The 20,678-nt window shown below is 44.2% G+C and overlaps 5 protein-coding genes across 5 annotated transcripts in view; 1 reads left to right on the top strand and 4 right to left on the bottom strand.

Moving 5' to 3' along the window:
• Positions 1-3,276, bottom strand: part of LOC106658436 (probable G-protein coupled receptor No18) — a 68,615-nt gene extending 65,339 nt beyond the window's left edge. The window contains exons 1-2 of the mRNA XM_023458095.1: positions 3,191-3,276; positions 2,887-3,022 (exon numbers count right to left, since the gene is read on the bottom strand). The gene's annotated coding sequence lies outside the window, so the exon portion shown is untranslated. The remainder of the gene's footprint in view (positions 1-2,886; positions 3,023-3,190) is intronic.
• Positions 967-3,120, top strand: LOC106658302. Its single transcript, XM_014380197.2, has 7 exons — positions 967-1,424; positions 1,548-1,814; positions 1,880-2,000; positions 2,053-2,356; positions 2,450-2,606; positions 2,720-2,820; positions 2,906-3,120. Exons 1-7 carry the CDS (start codon positions 967-969, stop codon positions 3,118-3,120), a joined length of 1,623 nt encoding a protein of 540 aa, XP_014235683.2.
• An 18-nt stretch (positions 3,277-3,294) lies between the features above and the next one.
• LOC106658331 (huntingtin) lies at positions 3,295-14,064 on the bottom strand. The gene is made up of 20 exons (XM_023458093.1): positions 13,535-14,064; positions 13,284-13,458; positions 12,945-13,223; positions 12,736-12,877; positions 12,061-12,663; positions 11,410-11,990; positions 11,037-11,350; positions 10,523-10,968; positions 10,141-10,451; positions 9,402-10,066; positions 7,382-9,335; positions 7,111-7,293; positions 6,865-7,048; positions 5,970-6,795; positions 5,517-5,900; positions 4,974-5,445; positions 4,076-4,900; positions 3,664-3,824; positions 3,489-3,576; positions 3,295-3,419 (listed from the first exon to the last, which is right to left on the bottom strand). The coding sequence occupies exons 1-20, from the start codon at positions 13,621-13,623 to the stop codon at positions 3,321-3,323; spliced, it is 8,781 nt and encodes a 2,926-aa protein (XP_023313861.1). The 5' UTR covers positions 13,624-14,064; the 3' UTR covers positions 3,295-3,320.
• Positions 14,065-15,419: 1,355 nt separating this feature from the next.
• LOC106658408 (beta-1,3-glucan-binding protein 2-like) lies at positions 15,420-18,490 on the bottom strand. The gene is made up of 8 exons (XM_014380356.2): positions 18,228-18,490; positions 17,935-18,162; positions 17,623-17,873; positions 17,427-17,560; positions 17,186-17,352; positions 16,780-17,102; positions 15,716-16,712; positions 15,420-15,612 (listed from the first exon to the last, which is right to left on the bottom strand). Exons 1-7 carry the CDS (start codon positions 18,349-18,351, stop codon positions 16,509-16,511), a joined length of 1,431 nt encoding a protein of 476 aa, XP_014235842.1. The 5' UTR covers positions 18,352-18,490; the 3' UTR covers positions 15,420-15,612; positions 15,716-16,508.
• Positions 18,491-18,564: 74 nt separating this feature from the next.
• LOC106658410 (cytosolic non-specific dipeptidase-like) lies at positions 18,565-20,635 on the bottom strand. Its single transcript, XM_014380358.2, has 3 exons — positions 20,363-20,635; positions 19,478-20,280; positions 18,565-19,403 (listed from the first exon to the last, which is right to left on the bottom strand). Exons 1-3 carry the CDS (start codon positions 20,579-20,581, stop codon positions 18,920-18,922), a joined length of 1,506 nt encoding a protein of 501 aa, XP_014235844.1. The 5' UTR covers positions 20,582-20,635; the 3' UTR covers positions 18,565-18,919.
• Positions 20,636-20,678: the final 43 nt, after the last annotated feature.

Below are 20,678 nucleotides of genomic sequence, written 5' to 3'. Positions count from 1 at the left end.
GACTCTTCCTCTTTGGCCGACTCGACGACACGTCCGATCCCTCGTTGTTCCCTCGTTGTTCCCTTTCAATTCCACTCGCTCGTGCTCATGATGCGGCCCTTTATGTGTTTCGTCGAAAAAGAGAAAATCCACGACTGCAGGAAAATACGACGAGCTCCGATGCGCGCTGAATCGGCCTTAATTTGTTATATCGGCTTGATGGGTTATGTGAGTGTGTGTTATGTTTACGTGTGTGTGTGTGTGTGTGTGTGTGTGTGTGTGTATGGCATTGACGTCTCGAACGACAACAACTACCACTATAACTATAGCCTAGGTTATAAGCAGCCCGGCGCCGCGTTGCTAATTTGCCTAAGTGGCCCCCTTGCCGCGCGCACAAAGCCCCACCGGCGCGCGAGACGTCAAAGTAAAAAAAAAAAAAAAGAAGAAGAAAAGAAAGAAAAACTGCGTTAGATTCGTGACGAGAATGCACGGCAGCTACTTATATATTACGAGATGACGAATAGCCACATTGCCGCTTTTTTGAATGCCGCTTCTCTCGCTCGCTCGCTCGCAGACAGCTAACAAGCGCCCCGCTGAATGCCAGCATTAAAAACAGGGAGCGAAAAAAAAACAGGAAAAAAAACGGGGATAAAAAGCGTACACGCGCATACACACACTCGGTGCGTATAATGCAGGCGCAAACACAGCGATAGTACGCGAGAGAGCTAAAGTTTGTTGTATCACGCAACAGCGCGATAATCATCGCGACCCTTTTTTTTTTACGATTTTCAATGCGACTGGCTCAATGGATTCGATACAGGTATAATAGCGGACAGATACACGTGCACGCGTACAATTTTTCATGCTCGAAACATCGACGCTCTTGTTCTCTCTTCATTAAAAATAAAAACTGAGAGCTTTTTTACGACGACTGCTCGGTCTACTCCATCGTACTATACGTAGTTCGCCAGTTGCGAGCTTGCGGCCATGGCGAGAGCGCAGGTCGTCGTCGGTGAGCTCGTCTACCCGAACGAGTGGCCCAGATTGGCGAGGGGGCGAAACCTCGCGGATCGATGGGGGGTCCGTCCCGTGCTGCTGGAGCCGAGAGAGCCGCCGGGAGTGGGCATGGAGAAGCTGCGAGCTCGAACGAGCCTCGGCCGCTACCTGTCCACCTGCGCCAACGAGGCCAGCCTGCACGGACTGAATCATCTGTCGGCCGCCCGGAGACACCCGTGCGAGCGCTGCCTCTTCGCCGCCGTGATAATCGCCGCGCTGGCGGCCCTCCTCGCCGTGGCTCTGGACTCGTGGCTGCGCTATCGCAGCCCCGACTCGACCATACTGCTGCTGGATAATAATTTTCGAAAGTTTGAAATTGCCAAGCCAGCCGTGACCGTTTGCCCTGTTAATCTATTACTTAGCCGAAAGTTCGGCCAAGTTTTTCAAAAGTACGGCTCTTAGGCGGCGCCACAGCCACCGCGTATATAGCAGCTCTAGCTATAATATACCTTCTTATACATGCGGGTGGAGAGAGAAATTTATTTAAGCGCTTTTCTTTTTTAATAATACAGGTACAAGGTCGACGATACGGCCGAGACGAGGGAGTTTTTCAGGAATCTGGCCGGTTGGACGTACGAGAGCGGCGCCGAGCGAATAAATCCGAATTTTTCCGCCGTGGCGCCCGATCTCTGGCTGAGGATGCTTTACGAGCTGCGAGCCGATGTGCTGCTCGAGTCGACCTATCAGGAGGACATCGAGCGCGACCGAGTCTGGACCAGCACCGAGAGCGGCTTGTGCCTCGTCGTCGCCAGCAACATAAGGCCCTACATCGATATCGAGTATTCCAATTTCTTCATCTTTTTTTAATTTCTCTTACGCAATCATTTTCTTTTTTTTTTTATAGGAACTGGTTGTCGAACAAAGTACCGAAAAATGCCAAGAGCGTGCGGACGAAAAAAGCTACCTTTGGCGTGAAAAATTCCGGAGCCGTCGGATACATCAGCTCGAGCAGTCACGATTTTCGGGTAAGTACTCGTACAGACTATTTGGATGCGCGTTACTTTTTCGTGCGTGCAGTTCTACTGGCACTATCCCGACACGCTGGGCGACTACTCCAACGGCAAATCCAGCAAGCTCGTCCGCCTGTTGACGCTGAACTCGATGACGCTGAGCATCGAGGAGGTCGCGAGCACGAGCCGCGTGAGGGCGTCCAGCGATCCTCGACGGCGCGACTGCAAATTACATCGGGACAAGGCGGCCGTTGCGACTGGCCCCGGGGGATGGCCCATCTATGCACGAGCCATCTGCGAGCGAGAGTGTCGTTACGCCAGAGTCGAGCAGCTCTGCCAGTGTCGACCGCACACGGCCATGCGACGCACCGGTCTGTTTTCATCGATATATATCATTACTCTGTGTGTGTGTGCCGGCAATAAATAATTTCGGACGCGTTCCGTTGTTGTTGAACTGCGCGCAGGCATGCCAATTTGCAACGCCAGTCAGCTGCACTACTGTCTGGCGGGACAAGCGGCTAATTTGATGGCGTTGAAAAGCCGAGATCTTCGAGCTTGCGGTTGTATACAAGATTGCAACGGAGCACTCTACCTTGATAAAGAATTCGACTCGTTCGCTTTGTAAGTATTGCGAATCTCAGCTTCGAGCCAATTACACGAGAACGAATCTTTCTACCCGTTTTTTTTCTTATTTTCTTTCTTCTTCTTCTTTTTTTCTTCTATTTTTATTCCAGCAAGGAGGGCTCGCCACCGGATGCTGTAATAAATCTCGGCATAGACTTTCCACAAATCAAATACATTCGCGAGGAGATTTTCGGTTTTACTGATTTTTTAGGTAAAATAAAACTTTTCCCGCAGCCGCTTCCATACCCGCCCGTCGTATATATTTATGTATACTCACTCGCTGCTTTTTTCATCAGGATCAGTTGGAGGCGCGGCGGGTCTGTTCTTGGGCGCGAGCGTTTTATCGGTTTTCGAAATAATTTACTTTGCTACGCTGAGATTTTTCTTCTATAATCAAGAGGAGAAACGACGGGCTGAAAAAAAACGAAAGTTCCTACTTGAGAGTAATTTGGATTTCGCCAGAAGCATGAAGATAAATAAACATTACAAAGTTCAAAGTAGTCTAGGATAAAAAATATTACATCGTATTTATTGTAAACAATTATTAAAATCTCATAATTACTTTCATAATGATAACTTACTTTAAAATCTCATCAATAGTCAATACATTAATAACCAAATATATTGCTCGTTTGGATCCAAAGAGCAATTTAATTTTAACATTCATATAGATTAAATGTGCAGGAGTCGATAAATTTATTATTCATTATTTTATAAACAAGCCAAGATATCCGCAAAAGGAGAGCCAGGTTCTTTCGAAGCCTCCTCGAACGTCTTAACAAAGGTTTCTCTTTGAGAGTCACTAGGCAACTGAAAAATCAAGGAATGTTCAGATTTTCATCATGATGTAAAAGAAATTGAATGTAACGTTAAACCAACCTGCGAGTAAAAGTCCAAAGCAGCTATACAAAGTATTTTCTTATCCTCTGCCTCGTATTTGCCGATCCTCGACTGCACGTGCGGAAATCTTCGATACGGTTCGAGAGTTAAGGATCGTAAGAGCGTCAAAAGGACTTTTTTTTGTCGTACTTTCGTTTAAAGTAAAAAAGGATACAGAGCACGTAGCCAGGGATTCGTCGACGAGCTGAGGAAGAAGCAAGACAGGCACCAAGTCGACATTATAAGCGGTAAGCTCTGAATAAAGTTTTGTATGCTGAAAACCACCCAAGTTTGCAGCAGGCTAAGCTGCGCGCTGCTGCCGGCTTTTTCGCACACCTATATATGATTGAAGTTAATACGATTACAAACATTCAACGCAGCCCTTTATGATAAAGTTAACGCTATTATGGCAGTTGATACAGCAGCAGCAGCGGCAGCTGCACCGCCGCCTCCACCGCCGCGAAAACTTCCGACAAAAGATTTAATTAAACGTTTTGTTTAAGGCAACTTGCTATTACATGCGACTGCGCGTGAGCCGCTGCTCGTACACTTGGCTGCTGCTGCTGCTTCGAGCGCAAAGAGCTTACCTTAAACACAATAGCGGACATCAAACGAGGGTAGGGCTGCTGCGGCGACAAAAACTCTCCGATAACTTTTGTCAAGATATCCATCGGCGGGAAGAAGTCGATGAGCACTTCGGCCAGCACGTCGCAGAGTATCTCGACCTCGAGTGGGTAGGCTTTTTTGATCTTATCGAAAATAGCTGAAGATCTCTCGATCGAGCGAACGAGTACTTCGGGCTCGAGTGCGTCGGCTGCGGCGAGCCCCTCCCCCGCCGACGCCGCCTCCTCCTCTTCTTCGGCTTTGTTGAAACGCTCCGCGCTCTCGGTGTACATACAAGTGAGAAAGAGCTGTAGCGCCGGCAACGAGAGCACCGGATTCGACTGGCGCAATCGATCCAGCGATATCTTGACTATTTGCTCGGACACCTTGCCGAGGACGCTGCGAGTGGCGACGAGGCGCTCCAGGCCCTGCAGCAGCATCCGATGCAGCGAGCTGGAAATGCTCGCCGAGGAGACCAGCGACATGATCATTCCCAGGACGGCGGGCGCCTCGACCTCGGGCGGAGTGCTCTCCGCGTGCTCCAGCAGGAAAAACACCAGCGCCCAGAGCAGGCACTGGTGCTCCTGGCTCTGGCTCGACACTCGATTGTCAGCCGTGCCGTTCAAGTGGCGCGTGATGTACTCGATGCTCGCCGAGTGAACCGTGCTCATCGTTTCCTCGCAGTCGGCCAGCACGGCGCTTTGAAGTATGTACAGAGTGCCGTGCAGCGTCGCCATTCGCATGGATATCGAGCCGCACTTCAAGCTGCTGTCGACTATGCGCCTCACCTTGTCCAGAGTCTCGGTGTCCTGAGCGACCCAACGAACGTAAAATTACATTAGCTAATGCACGAATAATCGAGACTTTCTCGTTCGTACTTACCAGTGGGGTGAGCACGGCGACCGATTTGCAAATGGCGAGGATCAGATATCTGCGCAGTATCTCGTCGTCGGCCACCTGAGCCTTCCACAGATCGAGGCAAGACTCGAGCATCCACTGAAAGTGAGATCTCTCGGAGAACAGATCGGAGACAAAGAGCAGCGACTTGATCAGCTCGTGGAGCAAGCGCAAAGGTACTTTGGCGCTCGGACTCAGCCACGAGTTGTAGAGGTCAAGCAGGAAATACAGGCAGGAATTAACGTCGAGAGCCGAGTTTGCCAGTGCATTATCCCGTCGCTTCTTTAGTTTCAGCACCGATGAACTGAGCTTGTCGGCGTGTAACGAGCATTGGCACCACAGATACGACACGGACAATTGACTAAACGCTTGATCTTTTTCGCTGGAACGAGGCTCCAAATTGCCGCGATTGAAAATATGCTCGAGCTCTGGCAAATCACAGTCACTTGTGTTTAATCTGAAATCATTTTCGAACGCATCGCTCATTAAACTCATATTTATATAGTGAAAAAAACCTTTTTTTTCTACCTCCATAGTAGTAATTCTTGAACGTAAAACAGCCTTTTGGTACTTTTTTTCTGCAAAGACAGCTGAGGATCGCGAGGATGTCTGATGACTCTCCCATTGCTCGGATTGCCCGGAGTTGGCAAAACAAGAGTCTGCACGAGCAGACTAGTGATGGCTTGCACAGCGAGACTGGCCGTATGACTCAGACTTGACGCAGAGTCCATTTGCTCTGATCGATTGTTCTGAAGCTGTGAAACGTTCAACACACCCAGCAATACCATCCAGATCTCTTCGAATTGCTGCCGAGACGTCCAACCGAGCAAGGAAATGCGGTACATGAATTCCTCTAGGATTTCGAGATCGGGAATATAGTTAGGCTCCGAAAGAAACAGAGCGAAATTACACCTGGACGAAACGAAGCGTGAGATAAGATTAATTTGTACTTTTCAACGCATTAGCAGAGATTATACTCACTTGGTAGGACCGGATCCAACAATATCACAGCCTTGCCTCCACAACAGCGGAGGCATCAGCACAAATGAATTTACCAATTGTTGTCTAGCTACACTTACAATTATACTTTTTATGGAATCATAGAAAAACATTGGAATGTCATCATTTTCCGACTTTTTATCGTTCGATCTTTGTCTTCTCTCTAACCAAGCGACCAACCCCGACATTTGTAAACATGCGGTGGCGTACTCTCTAGTGGATTCGCATGCCATTGCATCTTGCAACCCATGGCAGTTCTCATAAATTTGATCAGGCTCAGCGCAGGAGTGATTTTTACAAAAATATCGAACAATGGTGTCCAACGCAGACGCAGCTGAACACGTCAAAGAATACTGCCTCGAAGATGATAAGAATGCATTTACATCTGGATTCTGAAGGATTACTTTAGCACATCTCAAGGCAAAATCAAGTTCATGTGGTGATACTTGACCAGCTGACGGATAATTGTAAATAAACGATTGGCAAATTTCGAGACACAAAACCGAGAAATGCGATAACGGCTCCGCGTAATCGGGTTCGATCGGACGCTCAAGTTTCGATGACCATTTGACGTAGGCCGTCACCGCTGGGATTAAATTAAATATGATTTGCCGAAATTCTGGATCTTCCAAACGAGTCACTAAGGACGATGTATACGAGTTTACTTTCTCAGCAAGGGGTACAAAAATTTCATGAGGTTTTTCTAACTTGTTAAGAATACTGGTGATTTGCTGTATTATACTTTGTTTAGTGGCGGTGAACAACATATGTTCGGATGGTTCTCTATACTTATCAGCACCATCGAGCTCTGAAATAATAGAATCAATTAAATAAAGACAAGTTTTAATGTGCACGAAAACTCACTGACAATGCTTACCTAATTTTTGTATACCAACTGCAGTCAGTCTAGCACCAATTATCACACACTCTTGTAATAACTTGATATCAAAACTCGACGATGAAAATATATCAAGACACTCGTTGACGTTCAAGTGACTAAGAAGCAAGGCTGATTCGTAACAACCATAACTAATGCACGATGTGCAGCATCGGGCTTTGACCTGTACACATAAAAAATATGTTGAAAGAATTTGTTTAAAAAAATTAATTTCGAAAAACTAACTTGTGAAAAAAACCAAGTGCGATCCAGTTTAAAGCTCTTTATGTCATTGAAAGCCGACGATTTTTTAAGCTCCAAATTGAGAGGTTGCAAATCGTAATGGACTGTTGCAAGTTTGTTAAGTAAACCAACCAGGGCTCCGTGTTTTTTAGCGAGACCTTTTTTTTCTAGGGCCGTGAAAATATTCTACAAAATTAAAAAATTATTAACTCTTCATCATCGCTATTAAGGATAAACTTTAACACAGAAAATTATTTATTTCCAAGACATATACCTTCAACTCATCTCCACTAAGATGAATCAAAACTTCATCTTTTCCCATTGTGAGTAATAATTCAACTCTCCTACTAGCAAGTTTAGCTGCCAATCTAGACAGCACTAAATATTTGGTAGTCAGCAAACTTGGCACAAGAATCTTCAAAACTTTTCCTGATTGAGCCTGATGAACTGCCTCGAGACACCTAAGCAATCTTTTGACATACACTGGTTTATCAGTGGACGGATCGATTTCGAGTGCACTGAGAAATAAACCACTCGACTCTGACTCTCGATGTACTGCCACAGTAACCAACTCCCGTACCGGTTCTTCTTCTGACATTTTTACCGCGGCTGACGAGTGATTAGCCAAGAACCATCGTAAACTCTCAGAGTCGCTTATATTCTCGCAGATATAGTCACAAAATAGAATAAGAGATGCACGTCGGTGAATCAGTGTATTTAAGGATACCTCGTGGTCTTTTGACGAAGATGGTCCAATCATTTCTGACCAGAACTTTATCCGATCGTAGCCTAGAAGAGTAAGAAGATAGACCCACTGACACGAAATTATTGGACAATTTTTTCCAATCGATATCATGGCCGCGTTCGAATGATCCAGTGAAAACTGTTCATTTTCAGGAATGTCTCTACCACTCAGCAATTGCATACTGGCATTCGCAACCTTGCAATGACTTCCCGTCTCGAACATGTGAATGCACAGTTGCAAAAATAATCCAGACTGCTGCACGAGCTGGTTTTCATCTTTGAAATCGCCTTGACAGTTTAAGAATTTAACAGCCGATCCTTGAATGACATCGAGGAGGACCGTAGCAATCATTTCGACGGCTCGTAACAAAAATCTGGCCAATATTCTTTCCGGCGGAATAATTAGTTCAGGCTCCATGCGCCCCGAAACATTGAGTGGATCGCCGCTGAGGGAACGTTTTACATCGCTTTTGAGCATCAATATGTCGGCCAATTCGGGAAACGTGATCGCCACGTCAGCCAAACGCGACAGCATCGCTTCCTCCTTGGCGTAAGATACGATAGCCAGCAGAGAGGAGTTTACGGTGACTAACCATCGTTGAAAGTCCACGACAGTAACTGACGGCAGATCGTGCGACGATTGGTTGATCGAAGGAGGCACAGCGAGTAGCACTTTGAGCAGCGGGTCAACGGGCCTGAATACGGTTGGCGATGCTGCAGAGAATAATTTTATCAACGCAAAGTTGGCTTCGTTGAATTCCAATCGGACTTTTCTGGACGACAGCATTGGGAGTATCGTATCTAAAGCCTGCCTCGACCATCTTCTCCATTTTTCTTCTCCATTGCCGCAGTTACTACCTCGCGACTCGGTAAGACATCTCGCAATTAATTCGATTATTGCAGGATATTCGGCCAATCTCAACATCATCGACATCAATACTTCTCTCGTCGTCTCGAGCTCTTTTTCCTCGTTCGGGTTGGAGGGCGGATTTTTCATGAGGAACATTTCCTCCACGACAGGCACCAATGCTGGGATGCAGTGAGTTTGTGGCGCTTGTCCACTGGCCATCAAGCCATCGCACAACTGTATAATTTTCGGCATTCCGATGATCATTTTTGAATGATACTTCTCGTACGACAGCCTCACGAGAAAGTCGACAATTTTCGGGAGTAAGAGTTCTGTCTGTGGAATGTGACCGTCTTCGATGAACTCGAATTGCTTCATTACAAAGCCGATGAAAATCTTATCCGAGTCCATGAGACAATAATTTATACGTAGTTGTACCAGTTGACTCAGAAGCATCAACACTTCGCATTGCAGCGAGATACAATTGGTAATGGTGTATTGAATCAAGGATTTTATGACCAGCGGTTCGAACAAACGTATGAACGATCCTACAGAGTTTTGATCAGAGTTGCGATTTAATATTTTAAGAAACGCAGGCAATTTTTTATCCTCCGTACGTTGAATTGACTTTACCACACTGAAATTATTAGATAGAGAGATTTGAGAAATAAATTTTGAGAATATTTAAAATTTGAAAACTCACCGGTAGGCCACATCCGGTTCGTTACAATTTTTGCTATTGCTATCGATTTCCTTAATTCTTTCGTTCATAACTTTTGCCGGTCTCTGAAAGCATTGCTCGTAAAATCCGGTGTCCCGCTCGATATCGTCGTCGTCGTCCCAAGCCAACTTGGTGTTGATTAATTTTCTGGACTCTCGAATCTCGAACCACCTGGCGACCAGATTCGTGCCAAAGAGACTTTTAAGAAGCTGGCGAACGCATTGAATCGTCGCCGTGGGTAGCAGCGTCATCGTCGATTGAAGGTAATGAAGTATTTCCTCGACCACGCGATTCGATTCGATGACCGTAGCTACCTCCAGCACTTGGGCCAAAGCTCGCAAGCACGCGTTCAGCAAGCCGAGATACAGCTCGCTGGCGGATTGATCGAGCGTTATGCGGTAATTCGAGTGAGCAGTTCTCATTAATTCGTACAGGCGGTAGTAGTGACTTTGACCGGTTAGCGAGCCCAGCTGGTCCTTGCTGTTGAAGCGGAAGATGGGTCGGCTTTGGTGCTGAGATTCGCTGCTGCTTTTTTCCGAAGATTTCGTGGACTTAGACGAGCCTTCCATGAGTTTACGTTTGGGTGACTGTGCCGTTGGCGAGGAGAGATTATTGGCCAGATTTGACTTGCTCGAGCTTGGAATCGGCTGTGAAAAGACAATAAAATTGTTGGTGCATAACTACTGTCAAGAAAGTTATCACTAATGAAAAATTATCTAACCGATGGTAAATCTTCAATAACGTGTTGAAAAATATTTAATATTCTCAGCAAATGTTGCAAAAGGTTCTCCATGTTCCTCGAAGTTTCCTTGTCTTTAAAAAAACTCCAGTACTTATAGTCCGATTCTTGCTCGAGTCTTTGCGCTTCATGACGAAAGCTGCTGCAAGCGATACCAGCTGCTAAATTACTGGAGAGTAGCAGCAGGTGCCTATGTAACGACAAGTCCAAGCCAAGTGGCGAAGTCGTCAATAAGATCATTGATTGAGAGAAAAGACTACTGCTCAATGGGATCAGAGGTTCACTCGTTATATCTATTAAAAATAAATTTAAACATTAATCCTTCTCAAAAATCAAATCATCAAATCTCGCGAATTTGACGCACCTGGTAAACGCTCGGTTGTATCGCTGCGTGCATTGGATCTCTTTTTTTCCGTCTTGCTTTTGTGCCCTCTTGGACCTACGTGACAATCCCAGGCTCTGTGATAGATACTCGTTAGATATGTTTCGCTCAAAGTATAGAGAGCCTCGCAGTAGCCGTACGAGGACTGCTTGGACGAATGAATGAGCAGACGTTCGACCAATACGTTCAGAATTCGCGACAGGGCTTCGTCGATTTCTACCATGTGATCGCGAGAAACGTCGACAGGACGATGAAACAGAGCTGCGAATGTCGGCATTAGACTGTCGACCAGAAGACGATGATGCACGCTGTGAGATGGGCCGATCGGAGCTTGTATGCTCGTCACCACGTGATGCTCGGTGTACTGCATCGCACGACGAGTAAGGGCGTCCTCTCGCGCTTGATTGAAGTGCAAGCATGGAATGATCCTGAAATACGATTTTTTTTCATCGAGTATTTTTATTATTCAATGGTTCGATCGATCGTGTTTTCTTACTTGACTATTGCATTGCTGGCAGCCTTTCGGACTCGCTGATCTACGTCGACCAAAAATTTCAACAAAATATCGACGACTTTGTCTTGAAACTTCAAATCCGAACATACGTGCTCGATCGTTGTATAAGGGAGTTCACAAACCACTTCCGCTAGTTTTATTTTCACCAGGAAGTACGGATTATTCGCTAAACATGGTAAAGTTTCTAACATGCTGATTGCATGAAGGCTCTGCGCAGATTCTAGTAAAGTTGGCAAAAGTACACTGACTGCGCTGAGACTTTGACGACATGTTGTTGCAGATTCATCCTCGAGACCCTGACAAATAAAAAATTATGTTAGAAATATTATAAGAGACAACAATTGGGGAAAATTACCTCTACTATAGAATTTGTCAGCCTTTTGAAGTCAACTAATTCAGAATGTTTCAATAGAACATCTTTGTTTTCTAAAACACTTCTCAAGTAATTTGCTATCAAAAGCACTACGTTTCCCCTGATTTGTGGATCTTGATGTTTTGCAAACTCCAATACATCTGAAATTATTTGGCTTTCGCCATTGGTAGTTTCTAATTTTTCGTTCAGCATCTCTGGTACAAGTCGTAGAACCCCAGCCAAACAACTAAGAGCTAGTGATTTAACACTTACTCTGAACAAATCGTCGGAAACTATTTCACCAGGTACGCCAGTTAAAAGAAAAGAAGAGGCTACAAGACGACAGCAGTATCTTAGAGCTGGTGCAGAATCGTTGATGTTACCGATTGTTAATTCACCACGTTTACACATGTACTCTTGAACATTATTGTGAATCGTATCGTCGAGGTTGTAATAAGTCGACGGTGAATCTTCTTCGATTTCTGAATTTAATTGATCTTGACTAGTAGGTAAACTTAGTTCACTTGGTTTTTCTATGCGAGACGGCTCACTACTTGCATTACTTTCTAGATCATTATCTTCTGCTGTAAGTATCAAAATTTAGGATTATTTTTTAGTCATAAGAATTTAAAATTCAAACTTTTTTTAACTTACTATTTATACTTCCAATATGAAGTCCACTATAGTCCTCCATTTCTTTGGCATCAATGATCTGACTAGAATTAAATGAAACGATTTTGCCCATTGTTTTTTGAAAATTTGTTGAAACATCTACACTATCAGTCATCCATTTTTCTACTTTTGGATTTATTTCTGGAATGTCTATATCATTTTCAAAAAGATTAGTGGTAGATCCAAAATCTTCTGATGACATAACTGTTGTTGATAAACTTATTTTACTGGACCACTGTTTTCCATGATCTTTTAATTTATTAATTCGATGAGCTATACCATCTTTTGACAACAACACTCTAATAACATTTTCTGGAGGATTCTGAAGCAATTGAGCCAAAGTTTCTAATGCAGCATTTATCACATTATGATTTGAATAAAATTTAGCATAATATAAGCACAATTCATAAATGCAAATATAATGTTCTAGAATGTGATCTGAATTAAAATTTTCTGTTATGGTTGATTTTGAATCAATATTAGGTATTATTAGTCTTAAACATGTAAAAACTCCAAAAATAGAATTCATATTTTCTGCTTTTTGTACTTCATCAGTACTTGTTTCAGATTCTTGAGATAGAACATCTAAAAAAAATTTAAATATTACTTCACTGCTTACAATTTATTACATTATACTTTTTAATGAAAAATAATTACCTAATAAATGTTCTACAACAAAGTTAAAAAATTTTGGAGGCTTACGACAATTTACACACATTGCTACAATCATATTAGCTGCACTTCTTCTGATGGTAGCCTCATTAGATGCAATATTTTGAAAAAATGCTTTGAGTAAAACCTGAATTATAATTGAAATATGATAAATCTATTTAATATAAACTGCTAAACCTATAAAAAAGAATTACCTGTACATCCTTGTCTGCAAGATAGTGACCTAACGTTTTTAAAATTAACGTTAATGATTGAGATAAAGTTTCTAATACTGTATCTTCTTTACGTTTGACTATTTCTAAAATACATGGTGTCAGCTGCGAAGCAAAAACTTTGGCTTTTACTGGCCTTATCATATGGCTGAGCAAACCAAATCTCCACAAAGCTGCTTTTAAGCACCGTGCTGCACCATTCCTTTTAATTTCACGGTACAACTCAAATTGTATTTTGAGCACATAACTTTCAACAGTTGCCTGCAGAAGAAACAACAATTGTAGTCATTTTTTTTTTTCAAAACTATCATGAATATTTACCTTAATAATTTTATTAAGGCATTCATCAGCTACTGTTCTAATATCAGCATCAAAATCATCACATAAGCAAAGCAAAGTTTCTATTGAAAGATTCAGAACTTGAGGTGCAGATTTGACAACTGTCAGAGTTACATTATTTGTCAAAGACAAACAATTGGCAATTTTTTCTTTTTTCCTAAGAATGAAAAATGGAAATGTTTAGTAAAACTTGATTCGTTAATTAAATACTGAGTTAATAAACATTTACACACTTGGTATCATGATCAGATGATAAGGATTCTTGAAGTTGTAAGGTACGCAAATTTTCTATTGACTTGGCAATAACTCCTAAAGCTGTCATTGTTACTTTATTCAGTTTATGGCAAATAAACACATGAAAAAGGCCATTCCGTTCTATAATTAATCATTTGTAAGAGGTACACAGCAATTTTCAAAATAAAACTGCATCATGCAAAGTGAATCACAACAAACTGACTGACAGCATTCGTCTCTTGAGTTGTTTGTTTTTAAAATTCGACTGCCAGCTGGCCATACTCACGAGCGCACATAACCGCAAGTGGTAAGGCAATATTTCTTGATGCAGAATAATATCGGTGGCTTTTGTAAAACATAACACCTTGATTCGCTGTAAGATGCATCATCACATTATACAATACCAATCGAGTCTATTTCACTCTCCTTTTTATCTTTCTTTAGCTTTATCTTTTAGAGTGTAGTCCTTTGAACAAAACAAAGAAAGGAAGGATCGCGACAGTTAGAGAGAAAGAGGAATGAGGAAGTGATGATACGCGTTTGAATTGAGGGTTCACACGCGCGGGGTAGTTATCTATCTCGAATGCATTTTTAGCGGCTTATATTAATGCAAATGACAATTTAACAATATAAAAACGACTTGAACGGATAAAAATTGAATTGCAACGACGATGTTGATAAATATAGTTGCCGATAAATTTCAAAAATTTGCGATTTTATTAATTAATATTCCGAAGAGTTAAAGTCAAGGTCATGCCAATTAAAATAAGAAAATAACGAATAAATAATTATCAAACATGTAAGAGCACTTGTCGTTTTGGTGCTGAAAAGTTCTAACCGACCGCAAAAAGCGACATTAATACTGGTTGTAATACTTTAATCGATTTTAAAAGAACTCATAAAGAAAAAATTTTAAAAATTAAGAGGTAATAATTAAGAAAAATTGAAAAGAATAAAAAATGTATAATATGTACTTAAAATTTATTTCTCATAAAAATATGCATATTATGTACAAAGTATTGAAGTTTTATGAACATGTGAATAGTATCAAAGTACTAAAGTCTTATGAATATGAACAAAGTAATCAAAAGCATTGATTATTAAAATTTATATGGCACCCATAGCTTAAGAGTTGTATCAAAAGACATAGTTGCAATGTATTTCACCAGATACGTCAAAAGACATTACTTCATCATGGTGACAGACTAAGATTTTTGGTATCAGTGGTTTGGTATAAGTGTAGCTGGCAAATTATTTTTGCCTTTTTATCGTATGAAGTGGTGATCAAATAGTAACCATTGCCTTTTTGGTGTTTTAACAATAGTGGTCACTTGAACCAGTTGACTGTCAATGTTTGTTAAAAGTTTTTTACCACTTCTGCCTCCACACACGGTCAGCTAAAACGTGTATCTTACATATTTTTTGTGTTGTATCCGCTTTGAATAGAAATGTAATACAGCTTACATGTACATTGCTACAAAGACTTTTCAGTGTTCTTAACTTACTACAATCTGGCCCAAACTACATAAACTGCATAAAGCTGATCGAGAGGCTGTGGTTAATATTTGAAAATCTGGACTTAATTCACTATAGGATACAGGCACTATTTGAGAACCATAATCGTACTAATCTGAGTGAATCTGGATGTTCATTAGACCAAATTTTGTCTAGATTCTCCTGAATTCGCTTTAATCTCTCGTTAACTCTTTTCTTAATGGCATCCGTCCCTGAACAAGACATTAATTTTCGTAGATGACGTCTCATGGCATCCGGTCCTTCGGCAAATAAACTAGTAGGTTGCTCTAAACGCCACAAAATTTCTTTAACTACTGAATCATCTTTTGGCAGAATTATTTCTTTAGCTTTTTTTTTCCTTTCTAATTCTTCTCGAGTTTGTCGGTAGTTCGACATACTTGTCTCCAACTCAAAGTACTGATCCAATGTGTAAATATTGCCCGGCATTTCAGATAGTATCGAATCTCTACTTGTATAGCAGAACACTGGATCTGAATGGTAATGACCAAATCTTTGCTTTTTGACGAGAGGGATATATGCGCCTACTGACCTGATGCGTATTCTGCAAGCACAAAGATATAGGATCGAGTTCGATCGATATCAAGATTTTTTACCGCGAGTCGAGCTATTCGCAATTCAAGCCTCCAAACGGTAAGTATAAATACCTTTGTATATCGTGGCTCCCGCAGTGCCGACAATTCGCAACACGTGCCTCAGATATTTGCTTACCACTGACACATCACACGGACCACAGTACCGAGAGTTGAGACTGACAATAATAGTTACTAATGCTTCTGCTAACAATCATGTGCGTATCATCTTGCTATTTTGTAAGCGCCAAATTTGAAATATCGCAAAAACTATTATTGGTTCCTGGATGGAAAAATAATTCTCTTGTTATTTTTTTAATGACAAAACTTGTTACAGGCATAAGAGATTCATCCTCTCAATGTACTACTACGAGCCTCGTCTCGTGCTGTTTAATTGCAATAGTTCAATTTCTGCGTGAGACTCAATTTTCGCAATAGGACTTATCTACGATGCGATTCTGATCTTGATATTGAATTTTATAACCATTACAACAAAAATGAGTAAATATCTACAAATGTTACGATCTAGCGGTTCCAAACAATAAGTACACCGACCAATGACTTGTCCGTCAAAATAAGTGCCAGTACAGCGACTTCAGTAAGATTCAAACAAAGTAGATCGCCACCTTCATTTTTCATAATTCTGAGGAATGTGGTTTTCAATGAAAAATAAACTCAGCACAGTGTACACAAGGGATGTATTTGAAATGATCAACGCAATCAACGTATGCAAAATGTAGTATGCGTTTAAATTTTCTCGCGACAATAGAGTCTATATGTATAAGATAAGTTGGTTTTATCATGAAAAATATGGCATTTGATGAAAATTCAGCGCATATGTACAAAGGTCGTTCAACGGTGAGTTCGTCTACAAAGCATAGATTTTCACGTAATCGACCTTCAAGGACTCGTCGTCGGCCGTCCAGGTCCTGCGCCAAGTGTCCTGCGACGTGTAGAAATTCAGAACCGCCTTGGCGCCGATGTTCCTCCAGGGCTTGACGGATCCCGAGCTCGTGCAGTAATCGGGGAACTCGGACAAGCCTCCGACGGCCAGGCCAAGCGTCAAGAAGAACTGCGGAGCAAAAAATTAGTAAGAGACAACCGATGCGGTAGCGGAGTCGATAACGATCGATCTTTACCGGGGTGTCGTTGGGCACGTTGACGGATCTCTCGTCGTAAACTTGACCGTCGACCTTGAGACTGATTCGGTCGAGGGTCCAGATCAACTCGTAGGTGTGATAGGCCTCGGACCAGGGATTCTCGCCGACCTTCGTCGATCTGAACTCGTTGACGCGCTGAAACTGCTGGCGGGTGTCCTGCTCGACGACGCCGCCCCAGAGTACGTGGCCGCTGATGTCCAGGCCGTCCTTGGAGCGCAGATCGACGTTTCCGGCCGACGAGGCTATTCGGATGTTTTGATTTCTCCCGTTGGGATTTGCTTTCGCGGTCTCCAGCATCAGCACTTGGGTAAACAAAAAAAAAACGTTTAAATCGACCGTGTTCGATCGTGTATGTAGCGATTTGCACGCGATAAAAATCATTTACGTGGATAAATCCAGTCGCCTTTGGGAAGCTTGGCTCTGATCTCGACTTTTCCGTACTGAAAGTTGAAGGATTTCTTGGTATTGAGACGACCCGAAGCCACCGGTGGCAATATATTCCAGTGGACTCCTTTGCGCAGGCAATCGCTACCTCTTGGATTGCCCGTACATCTGCCGAAAAAAAAAGAAATAATTGATTTGAATTTCGAAAGATCCCGATAACGAACAATCGATACGACGCTCACTTGTTCAACTTGAGCTCTCCGTATCTGACGAAGGTATCGTTGGACTCTTCCGACAGCAAAGTCGGCGTCAATTTCAGGCCGTTTCTTATTTTCACGTTTCTCGGCGAATCTCGATAAACGACAAACTCGTAATCCTGATAAAAATAAAACGGATGAAAAAGTAAAATCGATTAAATGTATCGATCGGTGGTCGTACCGGCGCCGTATTGAACTGCTCGAGGGTCGTCCACTGGGCGTCGGACGAGCGAAAGTCTTCGCTGAAGACGAGCTTGCCCGCGCACGGGGACGTCTGTCGCGAGCCGAACGAGTCGTAGAGCTTGGTGGCCGAGAGCGAGCGGCACTCGCCGTTGCCGCTGTTTCCCGAATTATTTTCCAGCTCGGGCATGTCCCTCTCGTCGATGAGACCGACGACGCTCTGGATCTTGTTGCCGTTGTAATCGTAAAAGTCTACGGATATAAAATCGAATTATACACGAGGAATATTTTATACGGCGATCGGCGCATTCACCCTTGACTCTGTGCTCCTGATTGAGGAGATTGTAGCCGAGGCCCCGATAGACCACGTGGACCCAGTAGTAGACGACGTCGTTCTCCTGCAGCTGGGTCGTCTTGTCCTGATAGACCCATCGGCCGTTGCGCTGCTTGATGATGTCGCGGGCGATCATGCCGGCCTCGAGGGCGTAAAAGTCCTCGTTGATGTTGATGTGGAAGGCCACGAGGCTGATGCCGCTCTCGTCTGCGCCAACAATCTTATTAATATAGTACTTGACTAGACACGGGTTCGATCGATGAGATACTCACGCGGAATCGAGACTCGTATTCCAGCGGGTTTTAACGGCTCGACGGTGGCCATGGGTGGGTTGTAGGCCCCGACCCCGGCGACGAGGCAGCAGCACGTCAGAAACAAGAGCCCGGACAGCTCCATGGCGATTTTTCGCGGAATACAACTCGGTATATAAAACGATCTCTGTGCAGCTCCGCTCGCTGTATACTGAGAATTGCCGATGCGCTCGATCGCGACGAGAGCAGCTCGTTCGGGACAATGTTTGCGTCGGCAGTTAGGCGGAAAAACTGGTTTTACATCGATGTATATGTATGCACATGTGCGCATCTGCTGCCGCTCTGGCCGATCGTCTGTGTGTGTATATATAGTTATAATATATTATTATAGTCGCTGATCGTCTCGAGATTGCACGGATTTTCAAGTGTGTATCATCTTAATGCGTATTATTCTTTCGAGTGTTTGTAATCGTCATCGCTCTCTCGTGTCTATATGTGTGCCTTATCGCTTCGGATATTTTAATTCATTGCATAATTTATATAAGCCGCCTTGAACTATTGATAAATACATGATTTACGCGTCGATCGAGTATCTACACAGCTGCGCACTCGAGACCAATTCGTTAAAATAATTATACACATTTGGACGTTTAAAGTATTAAAAGTAATATATATTTCGTCGTTGAAAATGAACGAAGTAGCCGCGTACATAATCAATACATCTTGTGGCGACAAGCCGCGGAGGAGGGCTTATTGGACTGAGACGACGATCGGTTGGACTTGGACGATGTTCTCTTGGGCGCGCGCTCGGCCAGCGCCGCGAAGTAGGCGGCGAACAGCTTGCCGCCCTCCACGTAGCAGTGCTTGGAGATGTTCTCGCCGGAGCGATGGGCCTTGGACTCGCAGTCGACGATCGGCAGCACGAGTATGTTGCGGCCCGGCATCGCGTCCCGAAGCTTCAGCAGGGTGGGGAAGCCGTTGCCCTCGCGAATGAAGCTCGCCTCCTCCTTGTAGACCTGCCTGATGGCCAGATTGGCCGCCTCGTAGTTCCAGTGGTCGTGGTCCTCCACCCACGGGTCCAAACAGTTCTCCGACTTGACCTCGACGCGATTCGGTGTCTCGAGCTCGGCCACGCATCGGTCGATCGCCTCCAGGGTCTGCTTCACGATGCGCTCGTGCTTCTGATTCGGCACCGTCCTGCGCCAACGATCGACTTTTATGATCGATTGCCGATTACGATTGCATCGATTACAATTGTCTTTTCTCAATACCGAATGGAAAATCGGGCGTGAATCTCGTTGGGTATGTCGAGCAGACTGACGCAGTTGGCCGTGTTGATGAAGTGCAGATTGAACCAGGGATAGCGCCAGACGTGCATGAGCACGAGCTTGAGGTTCTCGTCGTGGCCGAGCTTGTTGACGCCGACGTTGGCCCGGTACTCGTTCTTGTTGGTCTTGATCTTGTGATAGAAGGACTCCTCGTCGGGGGTCACGGGCTGCACGTCGCTGCTCAGGCTGCTCATCTTCACGTTGCCGAACGGGTCCACGAGGCTCCTGAGGATGTGCAGCAGGTCGGACATGGGCTCGCGCACTACGCCCCCGTAATCGCCGCTGGCCAGGCTCCTTCTCGGGCCCGAGATCTTCAGGTCGAAGTAGCAGACGCCCCGCATGCCGTAGACGATGCACGGGTGACTCTTGCCGATCCAGCGGCTCTCGTTCAGGGCGATGCAGTCGACGTCGGCCAGGAAGGTCGACTTGAGCTGCTCCAGCACTTGGCTCAGGCCGCGACTCTTGCACTCGTGCATCGACTCGCACACGATCTTCAGGTTGATGGGCAGCTCGATGCCGAGCTCGCGGTACGCCTCGATCGCGTGCAGGAAGCACAGCAGGGGACCCTTCATCTTGGCCGCGCCCCGCCCCACCAGTTTGCCGTCCTCCTCCTCCGTGAGCTCGTACGGGTCGTGGATCCACTTGTAGCGGCGGACTTTCAGCACGTCCAGGTGGCAGTAGTACAGCAGCGTGACTTTCTTCGGGTCCTTGCCGAGGCTACCGATGATTATCAGCGGATGGTGGCCCTGCGGTGGATTTTTCGATCGCTATGACTAATTCCTGTTTCGTTCGTCGATCGGCAGCTGAATATAAGAGTTAAGGGCTTGCCTCGTCCTTGTCGTCGCCGGATTCGTGAAGAACCACTTGGAAGCCGAGGCCCTTCAGCCTGTTCGACATCCATTGGACCACTTTCGACAGCTGCTTGCCGGCGTTCGGATCCGACGAGACATTCGCGATGCTGATTAAATTTCGAAGCTCTTCGATGTGCCTCGCCTTTTCACGGTCGAGATACTTTAAACATTGCACTACGTTTGCCGGGATAGGCATTTTAATTATACCGATGTTATATTTATCATTTTTATCTACGATATTAGGTTAATCGATTTTCCAGATTCACTTGTTTTACAATTGGTATAATTGACAA

This window comes from Trichogramma pretiosum, unplaced genomic scaffold, assembly GCF_000599845.2.
Source record: "Trichogramma pretiosum strain Unisexual culture from Peru unplaced genomic scaffold, Tpre_2.0 scaffold70, whole genome shotgun sequence".
In the NCBI taxonomy this organism is placed as follows: Eukaryota; Metazoa; Arthropoda; class Insecta; order Hymenoptera; family Trichogrammatidae; genus Trichogramma; species Trichogramma pretiosum.
Note: the sequence above shows the minus strand (reverse complement) of the source record. Positions and strands in the feature narration are given on the sequence as shown.

What these genes read in the sequence shown, in the direction of transcription:
- LOC106658302 (XM_014380197.2), top strand. Translation starts at nt 967, where the DNA reads ATGGCGAGAGCGCAGGTCGTCGTCGGTGAGCTCGTCTACCCGAACGAG. An exon ending in GAATTCGACTCGTTCGCTTT is followed by an intron (nt 2,607 to 2,719) that starts GTAAGTATTGCG and finishes TTTTTATTCCAG; the next exon opens with CAAGGAGGGCTCGCCACCGG. An exon ending in CGGTTTTACTGATTTTTTAG is followed by an intron (nt 2,821 to 2,905) that starts GTAAAATAAAAC and finishes TTTTTTCATCAG; the next exon opens with GATCAGTTGGAGGCGCGGCG.
- LOC106658408 (XM_014380356.2), bottom strand. Translation starts at nt 18,351, where the DNA reads ATGGAGCTGTCCGGGCTCTTGTTTCTGACGTGCTGCTGCCTCGTCGCC. An exon ending in TCAGGAGCACAGAGTCAAGG is followed by an intron (nt 17,874 to 17,934) that starts GTGAATGCGCCG and finishes TTATATCCGTAG; the next exon opens with ACTTTTACGATTACAACGGC. An exon ending in GGAGAGCTCAAGTTGAACAA is followed by an intron (nt 17,353 to 17,426) that starts GTGAGCGTCGTA and finishes TTTTTTCGGCAG; the next exon opens with ATGTACGGGCAATCCAAGAG.
- LOC106658410 (XM_014380358.2), bottom strand. Translation starts at nt 20,581, where the DNA reads ATGCCTATCCCGGCAAACGTAGTGCAATGTTTAAAGTATCTCGACCGT. An exon ending in CCGGCGACGACAAGGACGAG is followed by an intron (nt 20,281 to 20,362) that starts GCAAGCCCTTAA and finishes AATCCACCGCAG; the next exon opens with GGCCACCATCCGCTGATAAT. An exon ending in CACGCCCGATTTTCCATTCG is followed by an intron (nt 19,404 to 19,477) that starts GTATTGAGAAAA and finishes TCGTTGGCGCAG; the next exon opens with GACGGTGCCGAATCAGAAGC.
- LOC106658331 (XM_023458093.1), bottom strand. Translation starts at nt 13,623, where the DNA reads ATGACAGCTTTAGGAGTTATTGCCAAGTCAATAGAAAATTTGCGTACC. An exon ending in TCATATTGGAAGTATAAATA is followed by an intron (nt 11,991 to 12,060) that starts GTAAGTTAAAAA and finishes TGATACTTACAG; the next exon opens with CAGAAGATAATGATCTAGAA. An exon ending in AGTTGGTATACAAAAATTAG is followed by an intron (nt 6,796 to 6,864) that starts GTAAGCATTGTC and finishes CTATTATTTCAG; the next exon opens with AGCTCGATGGTGCTGATAAG.